The sequence below is a fragment of the Dipodomys ordii genome, unplaced genomic scaffold (genome assembly GCF_000151885.1).
Source record: "Dipodomys ordii isolate 6190 unplaced genomic scaffold, Dord_2.0 Scaffold55, whole genome shotgun sequence".
NCBI lineage: Eukaryota > Metazoa > Chordata > Mammalia > Rodentia > Heteromyidae > Dipodomys > Dipodomys ordii.
This window is the reverse complement of record NW_012267271.1, coordinates 887,006-902,840: the sequence shown is the minus strand read 5'-3', so window position 1 is coordinate 902,840 and position 15,835 is coordinate 887,006. Positions and strand designations below refer to the sequence as shown.

At 42.0% G+C, this 15,835-nt stretch overlaps 1 protein-coding gene across 1 annotated transcript in view; it reads left to right on the top strand.

Moving 5' to 3' along the window:
* The window catches only part of Dennd1a (DENN/MADD domain containing 1A), a 445,652-nt gene that overhangs the window by 268,134 nt on the left and 161,683 nt on the right, over positions 1-15,835 (top strand). Inside the window, exon 12 of the mRNA XM_013021256.1 lies at positions 9,732-9,833. Within this exon, the coding sequence (XP_012876710.1) occupies positions 9,732-9,833 (102 nt within the window). The remainder of the gene's footprint in view (positions 1-9,731; positions 9,834-15,835) is intronic.

The window sequence follows — 15,835 nt, the reverse complement described above, 5'->3', positions numbered from 1 at the left end:
CACCTGTGTAAGGTCATGCTTATTGCACATCAAGGTTTGGGCAGTGTCGGAAGAGAGGGAAGATGCCCAGGAGGGGGCTCCAGGCCACCTGCCGTGTGAGGATCAAAGGGTTGAAAGGTCAGAGGGCACAGCTCCCTTAACCATATCTGTCTGTGCAATAGCTGTTTCAGGTTGTAAATCTTGGCAATTTCATTAAGTCCCTCTGGCTGCTACTGGGGCATTGAAATAATAAAATTTTATATCTGCTCCCTTTCCTGCCTCTGGCAGCCAGGCTGATACATTTTCTTCAGAATGGGGTGTCCCATGAAAACCTTTCCTGCAATGATCGGAGCAGCCCTAATGAAGCCTCAGATTGGGAAGCTGGGGTTCACAGGACCTCATCCTCCGGAAGTAATTTTTTGTAAAAAGAAAAAAAAAAGTCCCCACAAGAACCACTTAGGAGCCTTTTGGATTTATGGAGTACCTCTCTTCCAAAAAGCAGATCACCAAAATCTTTCTCTTGGCAAATGGTTCTTGGTACACCCAGGAGATGAGGCTAGGCAAGGTGAGGTGAGTTTGTTTGGTATTGCCATTGGTAAACAACCCTGTTCTAGTGACTCCAGTCCTTTATCATGGGCGGCCTCCAGCGTCTAGACAGGTCTTACATCCCACTGCAGACCTTTGGAGTGTTTTAGGCATGTGTTTGGAATATGATTTTCTAGATATTTTTCCTAGAATGTAAAGGTGACGTGGACCCTAAGGGCTCAGAGGCTCCTGGGCAGGACAAATCACAGTAATGGCTGTCCCTTTACTGCTGTATGTTTAAGACCCCCTGTAGTTTGTTTGAAAAGTTAAGAGATTTTCACAGTGAAGGTGCCATTTCTGAAATTTAAAGTGTTCCTTTTCACCGGGAGATAAGTTTGCTCTGATTAAGTCCGTAATTCTCACTAAGCCATGTTTATGGGGGCAATAAACAATGTTTCAGTGTGCTTGTTAAATTGGGTCTCCAACCTCTCCACTCTTTAAAAATTGACATTTCAAATAAAAGGCAGGTGGAGATGGGAGTGGGATTTGTTGTACTTTGTGATGAATGAATGATTGCAAGTGGCAGTTATGTGGGAGGAGTAAGGCCCTACTTTTATGACATGGTGACCCCTACTCATTTTGAGACTAGAGAATCCACATCCCCTTACAGTCCCAGGAAGTTCTTAAATTCAAGTCTCATTGTTTCAAACTGGATGGATTCAGTTTAGAACTACCAGTTACATTACACCCATGGAAACATGTCTATGCCTTGGTAGTAGCAACCTTTTTACTAGATGATAAAGTCATACAGCTAATAATGAGCAGGACTAGGATTCAAGCCTAGTCATTCCATTGTGTAAAAGTTTAGCATGCACAGATGAAAAGTATTATACTGGCCTTACCTCCATCTCCCCCTCCCCTAGTACTGTAGTTTGAAATCAGGTGCTCTGTCACTTAAACCATGCCCAGCTCTGTTTTGCTGGGGGGGGGGGGGGGGCGGGGGAGATGAGCCTAGCCTTATTTTTCTACATGGGCCAGCTGTAGACCATGATTTTCCTACCTCTGCCTCACACATAGCTGAGAGTACAAACATATGCCATCACACTTGGCTTGCTTGTTGAGATGATAGGGTTTTACTAGACTTTCAGACCTGGCCCTGAACTGCAATCTTCCACCTCTTGAGTAGCTGGGATTATAGCTATCAGCTACTGTGTCCAGCTCTCAGCCCTACTTGGGGGTTCTGCTTGCCATTATAATCTAACCCTCTAAGTCTATATCAATCACAAAAGAAATAATTGACATAGCCACTGTCCTCAGTATGTACTCAGTACCAGCTCCTTGTTATTCTACAGAGAAGGGCCCCTGGGCCTTGGGCAGGACAGTCCCAAGCTCAAATCATAGCTGTCTTATCACTATGGGACCTGGGGACCTGGAGAAAATTATTTCACCTTAGGAGCATCAGTTCGTTGTCCTATACAATGTGAATAATGATGCCTATTCTGTGAGTTGGCTTTGAGGAGAGAGAGAAGGGAGGGAGGCAAAGAGGGAGAGAGGAAGGGAGGAAAGGAAAAAGAAAGAGAAAGAAAAGAAAAAGAAAGAAAGGAAGGAAGGAAGAACGGAAGGAAGGAAAGGAAAGAAAGAGAGAAAGGAATATGGAGCCACAGGAGAAAAGGCTCGCTATTGACCTGGCTTGAGGACCTTTAGACGTGTTAATGAGTGTCAATGCTTATTACTTGGAGGATTGGATTTGGACTGACCTGGAGTGCCTGGCCCACTTCCCTCCCCTGCCAAGCTTCTGTTTCTGTTTAAAGCATGCTGGGAAATTCCAGTGCTCTTCTCAGGGCTCCTCTAAACTGTGGGCTTAGATTTTAATTTTGCTGAGCAGGAAGGAGCAAATCAGCAACCCCTGACTCCAAGGCAAAGCCACTGCGTTTATCAACTGCTTGGCAGCTCAGTGACCTTTGGGGCCCGAGGAAGGGAAGGAAAGTGTCACTTTTCATGTGTATGTACTCAGAATTTCAGGAGGGAATAACGAGTTTAGAATCTCTGCCTTTCCTCTTCTCATCCTTTCCTCCCAGGAGATCCCAACACCCCCAAGCTGTTCTCTATTATGTACTCAGTGTATGTATATGAAACGGGCTTATGGAACCTAGATTCAAATCCTTTTGACACATCCCACTTGCAACATCGTGGGCCAGTTATTTAGTCCCTAGCCTCAGTTTTTTCAGTCAAATGGGTATGATATTCTTAAGGAAACTCATCAGAATACTATATATGTGGGTAGAAACAATGGATCAAGTAAGTAATTCAATGTAGGACTGCCCCAGTAGCCTTGGCTAGAAGAAAGCAGGTTGCACTTACTGGCTTCTGGTTACCATTCTCTCAGAAAGAAGCCCCACCTGTGATCCAGGCCAGCACAAAGCCATTGGGCCTATGGCCTGTTTATAGTAAGTTGTACCTATTTTATAAATGAACTTGAAGTTCACCTGGGTTTAAATAGCCTGCCCTGGGTCCTGCAACTCAGGTTGAAGATCAGTCCCCTTTTCTGACTTCCTGCTCCTCAGTCCTGCTGCTGCTCCAGACCAAGCTGGATCAGGACCAGCAAAAGTCTCTGCTGGCCCCAATCACACTCTTATTTTTGTGCTTTCTTTCAGAGACTGAAGAAGCAGATATGTCCTACATGTTTTCTGACATTAATATATATTCTACATTAAATCATCTATTTTAATGATTTCTATATCCCCTTTTCTTAATAGTTTGAATGGTTACATACTAGACACTATCTAAGTATAAACATGTATTTTAACTCAGTGACTTGCCAAAACAATCTGATAAGGACTATATTATTTATTTTTGTGTTTTGTTGATATAAGACATTTAGAGGGAGAAGTGCACCCATCCTAGTCATAGAGTGCCCTGAGTTTTGACAATAGGGCATACTCATGTAACTCTGCCAGAATAGAAAACAGTATCACCACCCCAGATTCCCTTCCAGGGCTGTTCCAGTCAGCCTCTTTCCACCCAAAGGTAACCTCATCCTAACTGTCTTCTTGCTTTCATCTCCTCATAGAAGCAGAGGAGGATGTAAAGGAACGCTGAATCCAGAAGCAGAGGTGGGATTCAGACTCAGGCAACACAGCTACAGAAACTTAAGCCATATCCAGGTGGAGAAAATAGCTTGATAGCAGTAGAGTCTTGTTAGGTACTACTTTTGCTGAGAATAGGTGTTGGAAGCCTTTGTCTTAGAGCTCTACCCCGTGTTATTGACATAGTTCTCAAATTGTAAGGGTAGAAACTTGATTTTAATAAGCCTATATTTATTGAGCCTCAGTGCAATCAGGAATTGCACTAAATTCTCTGTACATTTACCTCACTACACCCTTAGAACACAGTCTGCATTTTGTAGATAAGAAAGCCCAGACTCAGAAGGCAAGAATGTTCTCCTGGTTACCCCGTGTGGAGAGGCCAAGCTTGAATCTGATGGTCTTGTTCTAGAACCCATAGTCTTAATTGTCATGTTAACGCCTATCGTAATCCCCATGTCCATTGTGAATTAATTCTACACTAATGAATGATGATAACCTACATGATTGTTATCATTGCCATCATTATTGTTATTCCCATTGCACTTCCTTGAGCAGACTCCAATTTGCGTACTTTGGGCTGACGTTGCCCATGTGGCTCACATTGACATCTGCTGCAAGACCGGCCTCCCAGTAGAGTGGATGCGCCACAGCCGTTTCTCTCATTCTCCAGTTAATGAGCATGTACCTCATGTCAGGCTCTGTACTGGGCACTGGAGATGGGTAGAACACAGCTCTGCCCTGGAGCGGCCCCTGGTGTAAGGAGGAATCATTAATGCCAGCTCTTGTATCCACTGCGTGTCATCCTTGCTAAGCAACCCTACCCTCAGTTGTACTGTGTGTCAAAGGTTGAGCCAGGCCCTAGCTCCTTAATATCCAGCCTGGCTTTCCAGCTTTGCAGCACCACACACCTCTGAGTGTTTTTAGATCCCCTGAAAAAGGCCAGCCTTGCCTTTTGTGTTATGGCATGGCTCTGAATCCTGTCTTCAGTCAGTAGCTGCCCAGTTCTCTCGCTGGACAGGCAGGATCACTCCCATTTGTGCAAGAGACTGATGTCATTTGATATTGATATAGTTTAGGGAGGAAAAACCATTGTTTTCAACAGTCAACTTTAGGGAGTAAAACTTCATAAAATCTTGGCTATAAGGGACACTAGCAGTAGAGTTATTGTTACACAGATCCCACATTGTATCAGAAACTCCGGAAGCATTGACTATTGATGTTTATCTTAAGAAGCCATAGTTTGGAAAAAAAAAACAAAGTTTAAAAAAGAAAAGTCCTAGGGGCTGGGAAGGTGGCTCAGTGGTAGAGCGCTTGCCTTGCATGCATGAGGCCCTGGGTTCGATTCCTCAGCACCACATAGGCAAAAAGAAAAAAGCCAGAAGTGGCGCTGTGGCTCAAGTGGTAGAGTGCTAGCCTTGATCTGAAGAGCTAAGGAACAGTGCCCAGGCCCAGAGTTCAGGCCCCATGACCAGACCCCCCAAAAAAAGTCCTAGGCAAGGAATATGGCTTAGCGGTACAGTGCTTGCCTAGCATGCATAAAGCCCTGAGTTTGATTCCTTAGTACCACATAAATACAATAAATAAATAAAATTTCTTTAAAAAGTCCTGGTCCAAGCACAGAGAGCCAAAGGTATCTGTGTGAAATCACAATGTACTATGGAGTGTGGGAAAAGCTGCTTGTCCTGTGGTATCATTCACTTTCGAGCATGCACTGTCATCTCTGCTCTATTTGTTCTATGTTAAGGACATGGTACTAATGTGCTTAATAGCTTCATCAAGGTGTAATTTGTGTACAGCAAATTGTCCACTTAAAGCATATGGTTCAATGAATTTTGACAGTTTTAATTACTCATGAAACTACCACAGCCACAATAAAAACAGAACATTTTCTCTATTACACTAAAAGATTTTTGTTTTTACTTAACACACACTAACTTCAGAACTCTTAAGTACTGTAAAAATACTAGCCCATTCACTGTTCATAACATACCTGAGAGATATGTTCTCTTATCACCCCCAGTTATGGAGAAAGAAACTGAGGCCCCAAAAGGTTAAGTGGCTTTAAGCTTGTATATCTGGTGAGTTGGGTAAATTAGGATTCAAGATAGACATAGTTGGGTATCTGCACTTTGCCTCCGGGTTCGGCTGCCCCTCATTCATTTATGCATGTTGTCTGTTTTTGGTCTAGTTTTGTGAGGATGAACTAAAGACACAGAGATCTAGCTTCTGGAACCTAAGAAACTCAAACAAATACATATGTAGCTCTGCATATTTTTCTTATTATATAAATGAACCATCGGGGAACAAGATCATGGAAAGCCCAGTGCCACTGAGTTCTGTTGAGTGCCAATAATGGGATTTTAAAATCTTTTTACGTATTTTAGTGTGTCATAACTCTACAACAGCTATGAGGTAGGTAGGTACTATCCTGATTCCTATTTTATAGATGAAGATCTGGACAATTTGTGAGGTCAAGCATATCACCCAAGGCTACCTAGCTGGTAAGGGTGTCCTACAGGCAGGGGTGAAGCTAACATGGTGACAAAGTACACAGGGAAAGATGTTTTTGATGAGCAGTATTGATGGGAAGATGCCACTTTTGTGTGTTTCTCTGTATGAGAAATGCCATTTGGAAAGCCGGTGTGTATGTCAGTATTTTTTTTTTTTTCATTCTGAGAAAAAGCCTATAGAGTCTGGTGGGGGAAGGGTTTGCAGCTGGCAGGAGCCTTGGCATATGTTGTAACTAAAAAGAGAGGGAATGTGTTGGTGGGACAAGCTACCGGAGAGCTGTCTCGGTGTGCCGCGGTACTAGTAAGTGTTTTAATTGGGTAGGATTTTTGGAGGACTATTTTGACATCTGCTCGTGTCTTTGCTGATTTTTCTTCACTTAGAGTAGGAAACACAAGCTGTGGATAAAATGGCTTTAAAATAATTGGAAGTAAAGATATCTCTCAAAGTAGAATTTGAGAAGGATACTTTTTAAGAAGTGAAAACTAAATTCCACTTCTAGGAATCCATCCTAAAGCACAATGCTCTATGCCTACAGATTTCATGACAATATTGTATGTATTATATGTAATAATTACCTTTTTTTTTGAGTATCTGTCATGGGGCTTGAAGTCAGGGCCTGTTTGATGCTCCTGAGGTTTTTTTATTTTTTTATTTTTTATTTTACACAAGACTAGCACCCAACCACTTGAATCATAGCTCCACTTTTGGATTTTTTGGTCATTAATTAAAGATAAGAATATCATGAACTTTACTACCTGGGTTAGCTTCAAACCATGATCCTCAGATGTCAGCCTCCTGAGTAGTTAAGATTACAAGCAGGAGCCACTAATGCTTAATTTCTTAAAAACTGAAGTCTGTGAGACTCTTATCTCCAATTAACCACAAAGTACTGGAAGTGGAGCTGTGGCTCAAGTGGTAGAACACTATGCTTGAGCAAAAAACAAACAAACAAACAAAAACCCTTAGCTCTCAGACCCCAAAGTCAAGCCTCATGGTAAGGGGAAACAAAGGAGGAGGTGGAGGCAACAGTGTTTGATAAGAAATGTACTCATTACCTTGCCCATGTAATTGTAACCCCTCTGTATGGTATTTTCACAATAAAATAAAACCAAAATGTCTTCAGAAGTAGACCTAGGATAACAGTAATTTTCTTTTTTGAAATTTTCTCTCTTTCCATAGTAGGCAGATGTAATTTTTGTGATCCAGGTAGTAAGTGTGGCTTTAACAAAAGAAAACAGACCCAGAGAGCATTGGTGTAACTGCCTGCCATGCACAGGTACTCATTCGGAAGTCTGAATAATGGATCTCTTCAGAGGGGTAAACTTTGGAATCACATTCTCCCAAAGCCAGCTCTGCTGCCATCATTAGCTCTATGGCCTTGGACAATTTAGCCTCTCTGAGCTTCTGTTTCTACATCTTTCCCATGGAGATGGCAATGTTTCCCTCATGGCATGGTTAAGATGAAATGAGCTGCCTCCTAGTAACGGGCAGCTTCCTTCCCCACCAACACTTCCAACCCCACAGCTTCAGTTGAGTGTCTCTTGCCTTTCTTCATTTTCCTTGTTTTCCTGGAGCCTTTCAGGGATAGGGCAGCGTAGGGCCAGGCCAGCCTGTGATTTTCTTGGGAACACTGTGCTTCAAGAAGGCCCTTGAGCCCATGCCAGCGCCTTTGGAAGAGGCCTTGCCACCACGAGGGCAGCATTGTCCTACCAGAGGAAACTGTGCCGACCTAGGTCCTGCTTGGAACCTGGTGCTAGGGGCATTTTGGTTACTAAGGGGACCCTGGCCTGCTAAATCAGGAAAAGGGGCCAGGATTTTTCCTTTGTTCAGCCTGCTGCCATTGTTGAAAAAGTAAACACTCCACACGGTTTAGCCGGCAAGTCCTCCAGTCAGGAGTGGGGAGAAATCAAAAGCCTGTTCAACCCAGCCGTGGAGAGCCCACAAGGGCTGGTCTGTGCTCCTGGACTTCTCTAGGGACACAGAAACAAGGCCTGATTCTGGTCAGGAATTGACACCCACTCCTGGGGCCTTTTAGCCCTGAGACTTTTCTAATGCCTGCCAATTCTTACCCCTTCTGTTTAAGACTATTTGGAAGGCCAGGTGAGGCCAGGTGGATGATGCTGGAGTGGGGGAGCCCTTAGCTTACTCTCCTCACTGCAGCTCTGGTTCTACATCTCATGATCTCCCTCAGCCTTTGCAATGAGAGCCAAGCCATCACTACCACGTGGCACTGCCACTGCAGCTCTTCAGACTGGCTGTTACTTTTGTATATGTTTGAAATAATTACCTATTAAGGCCTACTATGTGCCCAGCACTGTGCCTCTAAGATCTCTGATCCTCAGAGCAGTCTGGAGGATGTGAGGGAATGAGGGTGAGGTTTACAACCTCACAGCCGAAGAAGCCAGTCAGCAGACATAAAAGTCAGGCAAGATATCGTATTTCTGGAAGCCTCAGGTCCTTGTCTCTGAATTGGAGTGGTGTTATATCACCTGGCTCACTGGAAAGGAAAGCATCCCTGTGGTAGTCTTTGGGTTGGGTAGAGTATCATAAGTAGAGGAGGTGGTGGTCACTGATGCATTTTGTGCAACTTCCTGCTGACATGTTGAAAAGCATTTAACTTGCTAGGTTGCAGAGAGGCAGCAGAGGAGTCCTGACAATTCACTGTGAGTCTTAATGTTTTCCCCTGTGAAATAATAATTGTGCTTTGTAAAACACAAGTACAGTATAATGCTCAGTATTTTGTATTACTTTCAACTCATCCCATTTGCTTGATACTCATTTACCTCTAAATTAGGCTGAGAGGGGAGAATAAACTCGTATGTTGGGACTTTGTCTTCCTCTGTTGTCCTTTCTCCATGGTAAGCACATGGTAGATGTCTACTAGTCGATTCATAGGTTTGTAGTCTGGAGAAATCAGTCAGAAGTAGAAAGATGAGAGGAAGCGGAAGGGTTCCTGGGACTGTTTTTTCAGCTCAAGGAGGATTTAAGATGGTTCCACTCTCTATCTGGGAAAGACCTCAAAATGTTTATTGAGGTATCACATTCTGTTTTAGAGACTAGAGTTAGAACATCAGCCAATACTAGTGATATGTATGTAGAAAGAAAACATTGATAAGTATAAGATGGCTTTTCTTTTTCTGGTAGTGAGGCTTGATCTCAGTGTGTCACACAGGACTAGCTTGCTTACAGCTGGTGGACTACTTAAGCCGTGCTTCCAACCCAGAGCTTTTGGCTGGTTAATAGGAAAGGATGTCTTGCAGACTTTTCCTGCCTGAGCTAGCTTACAACTGCAGTTCTCCAGATCTCAGCCTCCTGAGTAGTTAGGATTGCAGGTGTGAGCCACTGGCACCTGGCTTACACTGGTTCTTAACTTGTAGCAGTGTGATATGGGGTATGTTATTTAGCCTTTGTTCATCTGTCCCAGGACTTGGGGTGACCATAGAAGCTCATGAGTTTTTTGTGAGAGTTACGTGAGCAACAAATGTGACTCATCTAGTACTGGGGCTGCTGCAGTTAGCCTTTCTCCAGTGTCACTTGCTTCCCTATTCTCCCTATACCCTCCAGAAGCCACGGGGAAGTCTTCTGATGGCATTTCTACAACTTTCTTCTCTGGATTTTGTTTGCTTGCAGAAAGTCAGAAATATGGCACTGGATGATGTTGTAATCCTGAACGTGGACACCAACACCCTGGAGACGCCCTTTGATGACCTCCAGAGCCTCCCAAATGATGTGGTGGGTAAATGAGCTCTTGGTTCTGACTCATGTGTGCTCATGCCATGGAAATGAACCTGACTTTGGAACTGGGGGAGGAGGAGAGACAGCTGTTGGCACAGCCCTAGTGCATGTGGGCCATTATTTCGTGATGTTAACAAAAGGAATATCTTTATAGTAGAGGTTTCCTGAACATGGCAGATTCCAAAATGCCTTTTAAGTGACAAATGAGGTGGCCTCAGAGAAGCAGAGTAGTTTGGGCAAGTTTTTTTTTTTTTTAACCCCCTCTGGGCTTCACTTCTCCACTTTAAAGAGTTATGCAAAGAGTTTTCTTAGGGTTGTTATGATGGGGAATAGTTTGGTGATGGTCAGCAATGCTGGCATAGTGCAGTGTCTGACAAATGGCACCTACATCTTTTTCTGATTTTGTTCTTGTTTTTGTGCCAGTACTGGGGCTTGACGTCAGGCCTTTAGCTTTTTCCTCCTAAGGCTGGCTTTCTACCATTTTTGCCATGCCTCCACTTTCAGCTTTTTACTGGTTACTTGGAGAAAAGTCTCAGAGACTTTTCTACCTGGGCTGATTTTGATCTATGATTCTCAGATCTCAGCCTCCTGAATAGTTAGAATTACAGGCATGAGCCACTGGTGCTAGCCACTTGTTCATTTTAAAAATAAAATTGTTATTCGTGGACTAGGAAGGTGGCTCAGTGGTAAAGTGCTTGCCTTGCATGCATGAGGCCCTAGGTTCGATTTCTCAGCACCACATAAGCAGAAAAAGCCAGAAGTGGTGCTGTGGCTCAAGTGGTAGAGTTCTAGTCTTGAGCTGAAGAGCTGAGGGACAGTGTCCAGGCCCAGAGTTCAGGCCCTCCGATTGACCAATAAATAAATAGGTGTTGGTATTGGTAATTACAGACAAGCTGAAGGGACCGTTGATGCCTTCCAGGTCCTGATAGTCCCCACTTAAGCAAGTGGACTTCGTTCTGCACTGACTATAGCAGGAATTTCCAGCATGGGACATGAGGATCTTACCATGTTTCAGTGGAAATCAGATTTGATTGTAATGCTATATGAGTTGCAAGTATTCAGAAGGAGAATCCTACCCTACACACATTTGTGTCCATGCATTTGGCTCAGGATTTGGTACTTTCAGTGTTTAGAAGTTGACCTTAGTCTCTCCTTTGGCTAGACTTCTGAAAGATTATTCTTCTTAACTGGTCAGGTCACAAACTCTCATCTCTCTTCCTAAGCACCACTTATTTCAGACTCTTTTTTTCTCTCTTGTATTGTTACCCACAGCCATCAAATGGTTAATCTGAGCATCCTTCCAATGACCTTTCTAGGAACATAAATTACATTCTCCTCCTACTTGAGGCTGCTCCTTTTATGCTGGCAATAGTGTTGCACACCTGTAAGCCAGTGCTTGGGACACTGAGGCCAGAGGACCATAAATTTAAGGTCAATCTAGCCTACATAGTGAATTTTAGGCCATCCAAGGGTAAATAGTAAGACCTTGTCTCAAAAGAAAATCTTTCTAATCAATGAACTTAATCTAAAAGAATTTAAAGACAAGAAATCCTTCTGTGACTAATCATTGCCTATAAATTCAAGGCCAGTTAGCTTTAGAATCAGTCTGACTTCCTTACTAGCCATGTGGTTTACAGCAAAATTACTTAAGCTCCTGAGTGAGGTGAGTAAGTGAAATAAGGCTTACCATCCTCCTGGCTTTCTGCCTTGTAGATTTTTCCAGATGCTGATGCCAGGAGAAAGAACCCCAGCAAAGTAAAGCAGTCTTGCTGAGTTGAAAGTTAAAAGATCTGAGTTTGAGGGAGAAATGGTTTTGAGTCTATGAGTAAGAGTACTGGACAGGAGGCTGCTGCTCAGCAAAAGGAATCTCTGTTGACTGACCTGCTGAAAACCGATCTGTCTGAACCTGTGAAGGGTGAAACCCCTGACAGGGATCTATGAGATGAATGGCTTCCAGAGCTCACAGGCTTAGTAACCTTCCACTTCTGACCTATAGAGTAAAGAGACAGGGATGATCACTGAGGACCAACACCAGAGACCTCAGGAAACTATGACTTGGTCTAAATTAGCTCTCAAGTAAACATTATCTATACTCAACAAAGTATAAAAATGAAGCTTTGAGAAACATGAGAGAAGGCTTTAGGGTACAAAAAGACAACAAAACCTAGCATGTATCAAACCAACATTATCAGAATCACTAGTATCCTATTTATGTTATTTTACTTATTTAGTTTTTTGAGGCAGGGTCTTGCTATAAGCTCAGGCTGACCTCAACCTCACAATCCATCTGCCTCAGCTTCTTGAGTGTTTGAATTACAAGTATATCCCATCATAGCCCAAAAACATCCTACTTAAGAAATACAAGAGAGCCGCTGGTGACTCACACCTATAATCCTAGCTATTCAGGAGGCTGAGGTCTAAGGATAGGAATTCAGAGCCAGTCTGAGCAGTCAAAGCCCATGAGACTCTTACCTTCCCTTAACAACTTAAAAACTGGAAGTGGATCTATGGATCAAAGTGGTAAAGTGCTAGCTTTGAGCAAAAAAGTTCAGGGATAGTGTCCAGGCCCTGAGTTCAAGGCCCATGACTAACAAAAAAAAAGAAAAGAGAAAGAAATAGACAAATCAGGTGTTTGTGGATCATGGAGCCTAAGATTTAAAGGATCAGTTTAAAGCCAGCCTGGGCAAAAAAGTCCGTTACAGTCTACGTTCAATTAACTAGAAAGAGCTGGACTAGAGATGTGGCTCAAGTGGTAGAGTACCAACCGTGAGCAAGCAGCTAAGCCAATGCCAGGCCTCTTAAGTTCAGAAGTCCAAGACATGTTGAGAGTCAAAAGTGTAACATAAAACAAGAAGAAAATCAGTCAAAGCATAATACCAGGATTAAAGAAAATCAGTCTGGAGTTAAGAGAAAGGAGACACTACAGAATAAAAGCTAAATGAACTTGAAGACATGATAGTAAAGGCTAACATGAAAAGCCTGGTTAAAGTTAATAGAACCTTAGTGGCTGGTATTGCAACATTCAGAAGACCGACATGCCTGCCGTTGGAGTTTGAGAAGTCATGGACGTGGAAAAATACAAAAATAAAGTTAAAAAGTTTATAGCTAAATTAGAACCATGATCCTCATATCTCAGCCTCCTGACTAACTGTGATTATAGGTATGAGCCACTGGGCTTGCACTAGTTGTTTTAGATAGGGTCTCACTTCCTGCCCAGACAGATATAATCCACCTATCTTAGGTTTTCTGTCATAGCTAGAATGATAAGTGCATACTGCCATGCCAAGCTACTTCTGTTGAGATGAAGTCTCACAGACTTTTCTACCAAGTTGACCTGGAACTGTCAATCTCCAAATTATAGCCAATTTTTTAATTTTTTGCTAAAAATGATCAATTCTAGCCAGGCGCCAGTGGCTCACACTACTCAGGAGGCTAAGAGCTAAGGATCGTGGTTCAAAGCCAGCCTGGGCAGGAAAGTCCATAACTCTTATCTCCAATAAATCAATAGAAAACTGGAAGTGGCGCTGTGGCTCAAGTGGTAGAGCACTCGCCTTGAGCTGAAGAGTTGAGGGACAGTGCCCAGGCTCAGATTGCAAGCCCCACGACCAAAAAAAAAGAAAAAAGGTAAATTCATCCAGGTACTAGTGACTCAAACTTTAGAATCCTAGCTACTTAGGAAGCTTAGGGCAGAGAATCATAGTTTGAAGCCAGCCCAGGATTTGAGACTACCTCAAATTAACGAGAAAAATATCAGGTTGGAGACATGGCTCAGGTGGTAGAGTACCAGATATGAGAAAAATAAGCTGAGCAAAAGCACAGGGCCCTGAGTTCAAACCCCAGTACTGGCACAAAATGGAAGAAAGAGAAGAGGAGAGGAGAGGAACAGCAGAGGGAGAAAGAGAAGGGGAAAGGATATTGCCAAACAAAAGCATATAAAGTCATTGTGATAATGGCTCAAAACCAGTGGTAAAGAGAGAAGTTTAAAATTAGGAAAAAATGATATTGTAAAAGAAGTAATTACAAGCAGACATCATATCAGAAGCTAGCTATGTAATCCAGAAGAAAATGGAGTGGTATTTTTTAAAGTAATGAAAGAAATTCTCTATCCACTGAAAATATGCTTCACAAATGAAAGCAAATTTTGGAATTTTTTCAGGCAAATAAAAATGAGAGAAATAATTGTTAGCAGGTCTGGAGTATAAGAAATACAAAGGAAATTGTTCAGGTGTAGGAGAAATATAGGAAAGTTTAAAATAAAGGAGTAAAGAGAACCAGAAACAGTAAATACATAGCTAAATGTGAGAAGTTTATCTTCTTATTCTGAATTTCTGTAAGAAGTAAATTGAATAAAGTGAAAATAATGCCAAATTATTTCATGTTATTACACAAATAGAAGTAAAATATATGAGTACAGCAATACAAAGGACAGAGTAGAGTTGGAAAATAGAAGTATGCTGTTTACAGGTTCTCACAATGTATAAACTGCTGCAATATTGTCTAAAGGTAGATGTATTTAATGAAAGGTATATATTGTTAACCTTAGGAAAAAACAGTCCTGTGGCAGGGGGAGAAATATATAGCTAACAAACCAATATTGAGGGTTCAAAAGAGTTTCCAATAGAAAGAGTAAAAGTGACTGGAATGCAGTGTAAACATGTGTGGAGATATAGCAATAAAATCCCCCTTCTGTATAACTGATGTAAACCAATTTTAAAAAGAAAAGAAAAAAGGTTTTCCAGCCAAAGAACAAAGAAACCACACAGGAGCAAATAGGTGATGGATTTATCGAACTATCAATTGTTACATTAAACATACATCATCTAAATACTTTCAATTACATCATATAAAAAAGTAAGACCCAACCAAGTGCTGGTGGCTCATGCTTATAATCCTAGCTATTTAGAAGCTTGGGAACAGAGGGATCAAGGTACTAGGCCAGCTCATGCAGAAGAGTTTGTGGGACTGTATCTGGAAAAATAACAAACAAAAGATAGTGGCCCAAGTGATAGAGTACCAGCCTAGCAAACACAAAGCACTAAGTTAAAACCCTAAGTTTACCACACACGCACAAATAAATAAAAATAAGATCCAATGGTATATGAGTCAGATAGATGAAAAGTAAAAGAATAGAAAAGATATACCAGGAAATCACTAACCAAAAGTTAGTGGGGAAAAGAGAAATTTTCCTTATAGAGAAATTCAAATAGTACCTATAAATATTTCCCTTTCTAGGAAAGTATTTACAATTGGGTGTGTGATTTACTTCATTTAAAAAAAAAAAAAAGAGTTGTAAAGGAAAAGATAGGCAGTTTAGAGGAGAACCCACAACCAAGCTTTGTCTGCAGTGTCCCATGGCTGTCATATGACCCTCTGATTAGTGTGGTGAGAAGGCTACTTCACCACTGCGGTGCCCTTTCCAAAAGCCTAATCTAATCTTGCTAGAAACTTTATTAGGAACATTCTACAAACCAGCACTTCAATCATAAAACAAAAACTGAGAAATAGAGATCAGATGAAACTAAGGAGGTATTATAACAAAATGCAATGTGGAAACTGAATTGGATCCTGAGATAGAAAAGAACATTAACAGAGAGGTAGGGGTGTGGTTAACCATCTGGAGACCCTGAGTTCAAGTCCCATTACTGCTGAGAAATGGGGAGAGGGAAAGAGTGGAATTAGTGGAAAAACATAAAATCACAGAATGCAGAGTTTAGTTAATAATAATCTACCAGCATCTGTTTCTTACTTTTGATAAATTTCCAGTGGCATGTAAGATGAACTAGGGGGAAAAACTAAGTTGTATGTGGATACCCTTTGTACTATCTTTGCAATTTTTTGTAAATCTTAAGTATTCAAAATTAAAAGTTTATAAAAGAGAAAACAGGAAATAAGATTTTTTTTGGAGGGGGGGGGGTCCGGTCGTGGGGCCTGAACTCTGGGCCTGGGCGCTGTCCCTCAGCTCTTCAGCTCAAGGCTAGCACTCTACCACTTGAGCCACA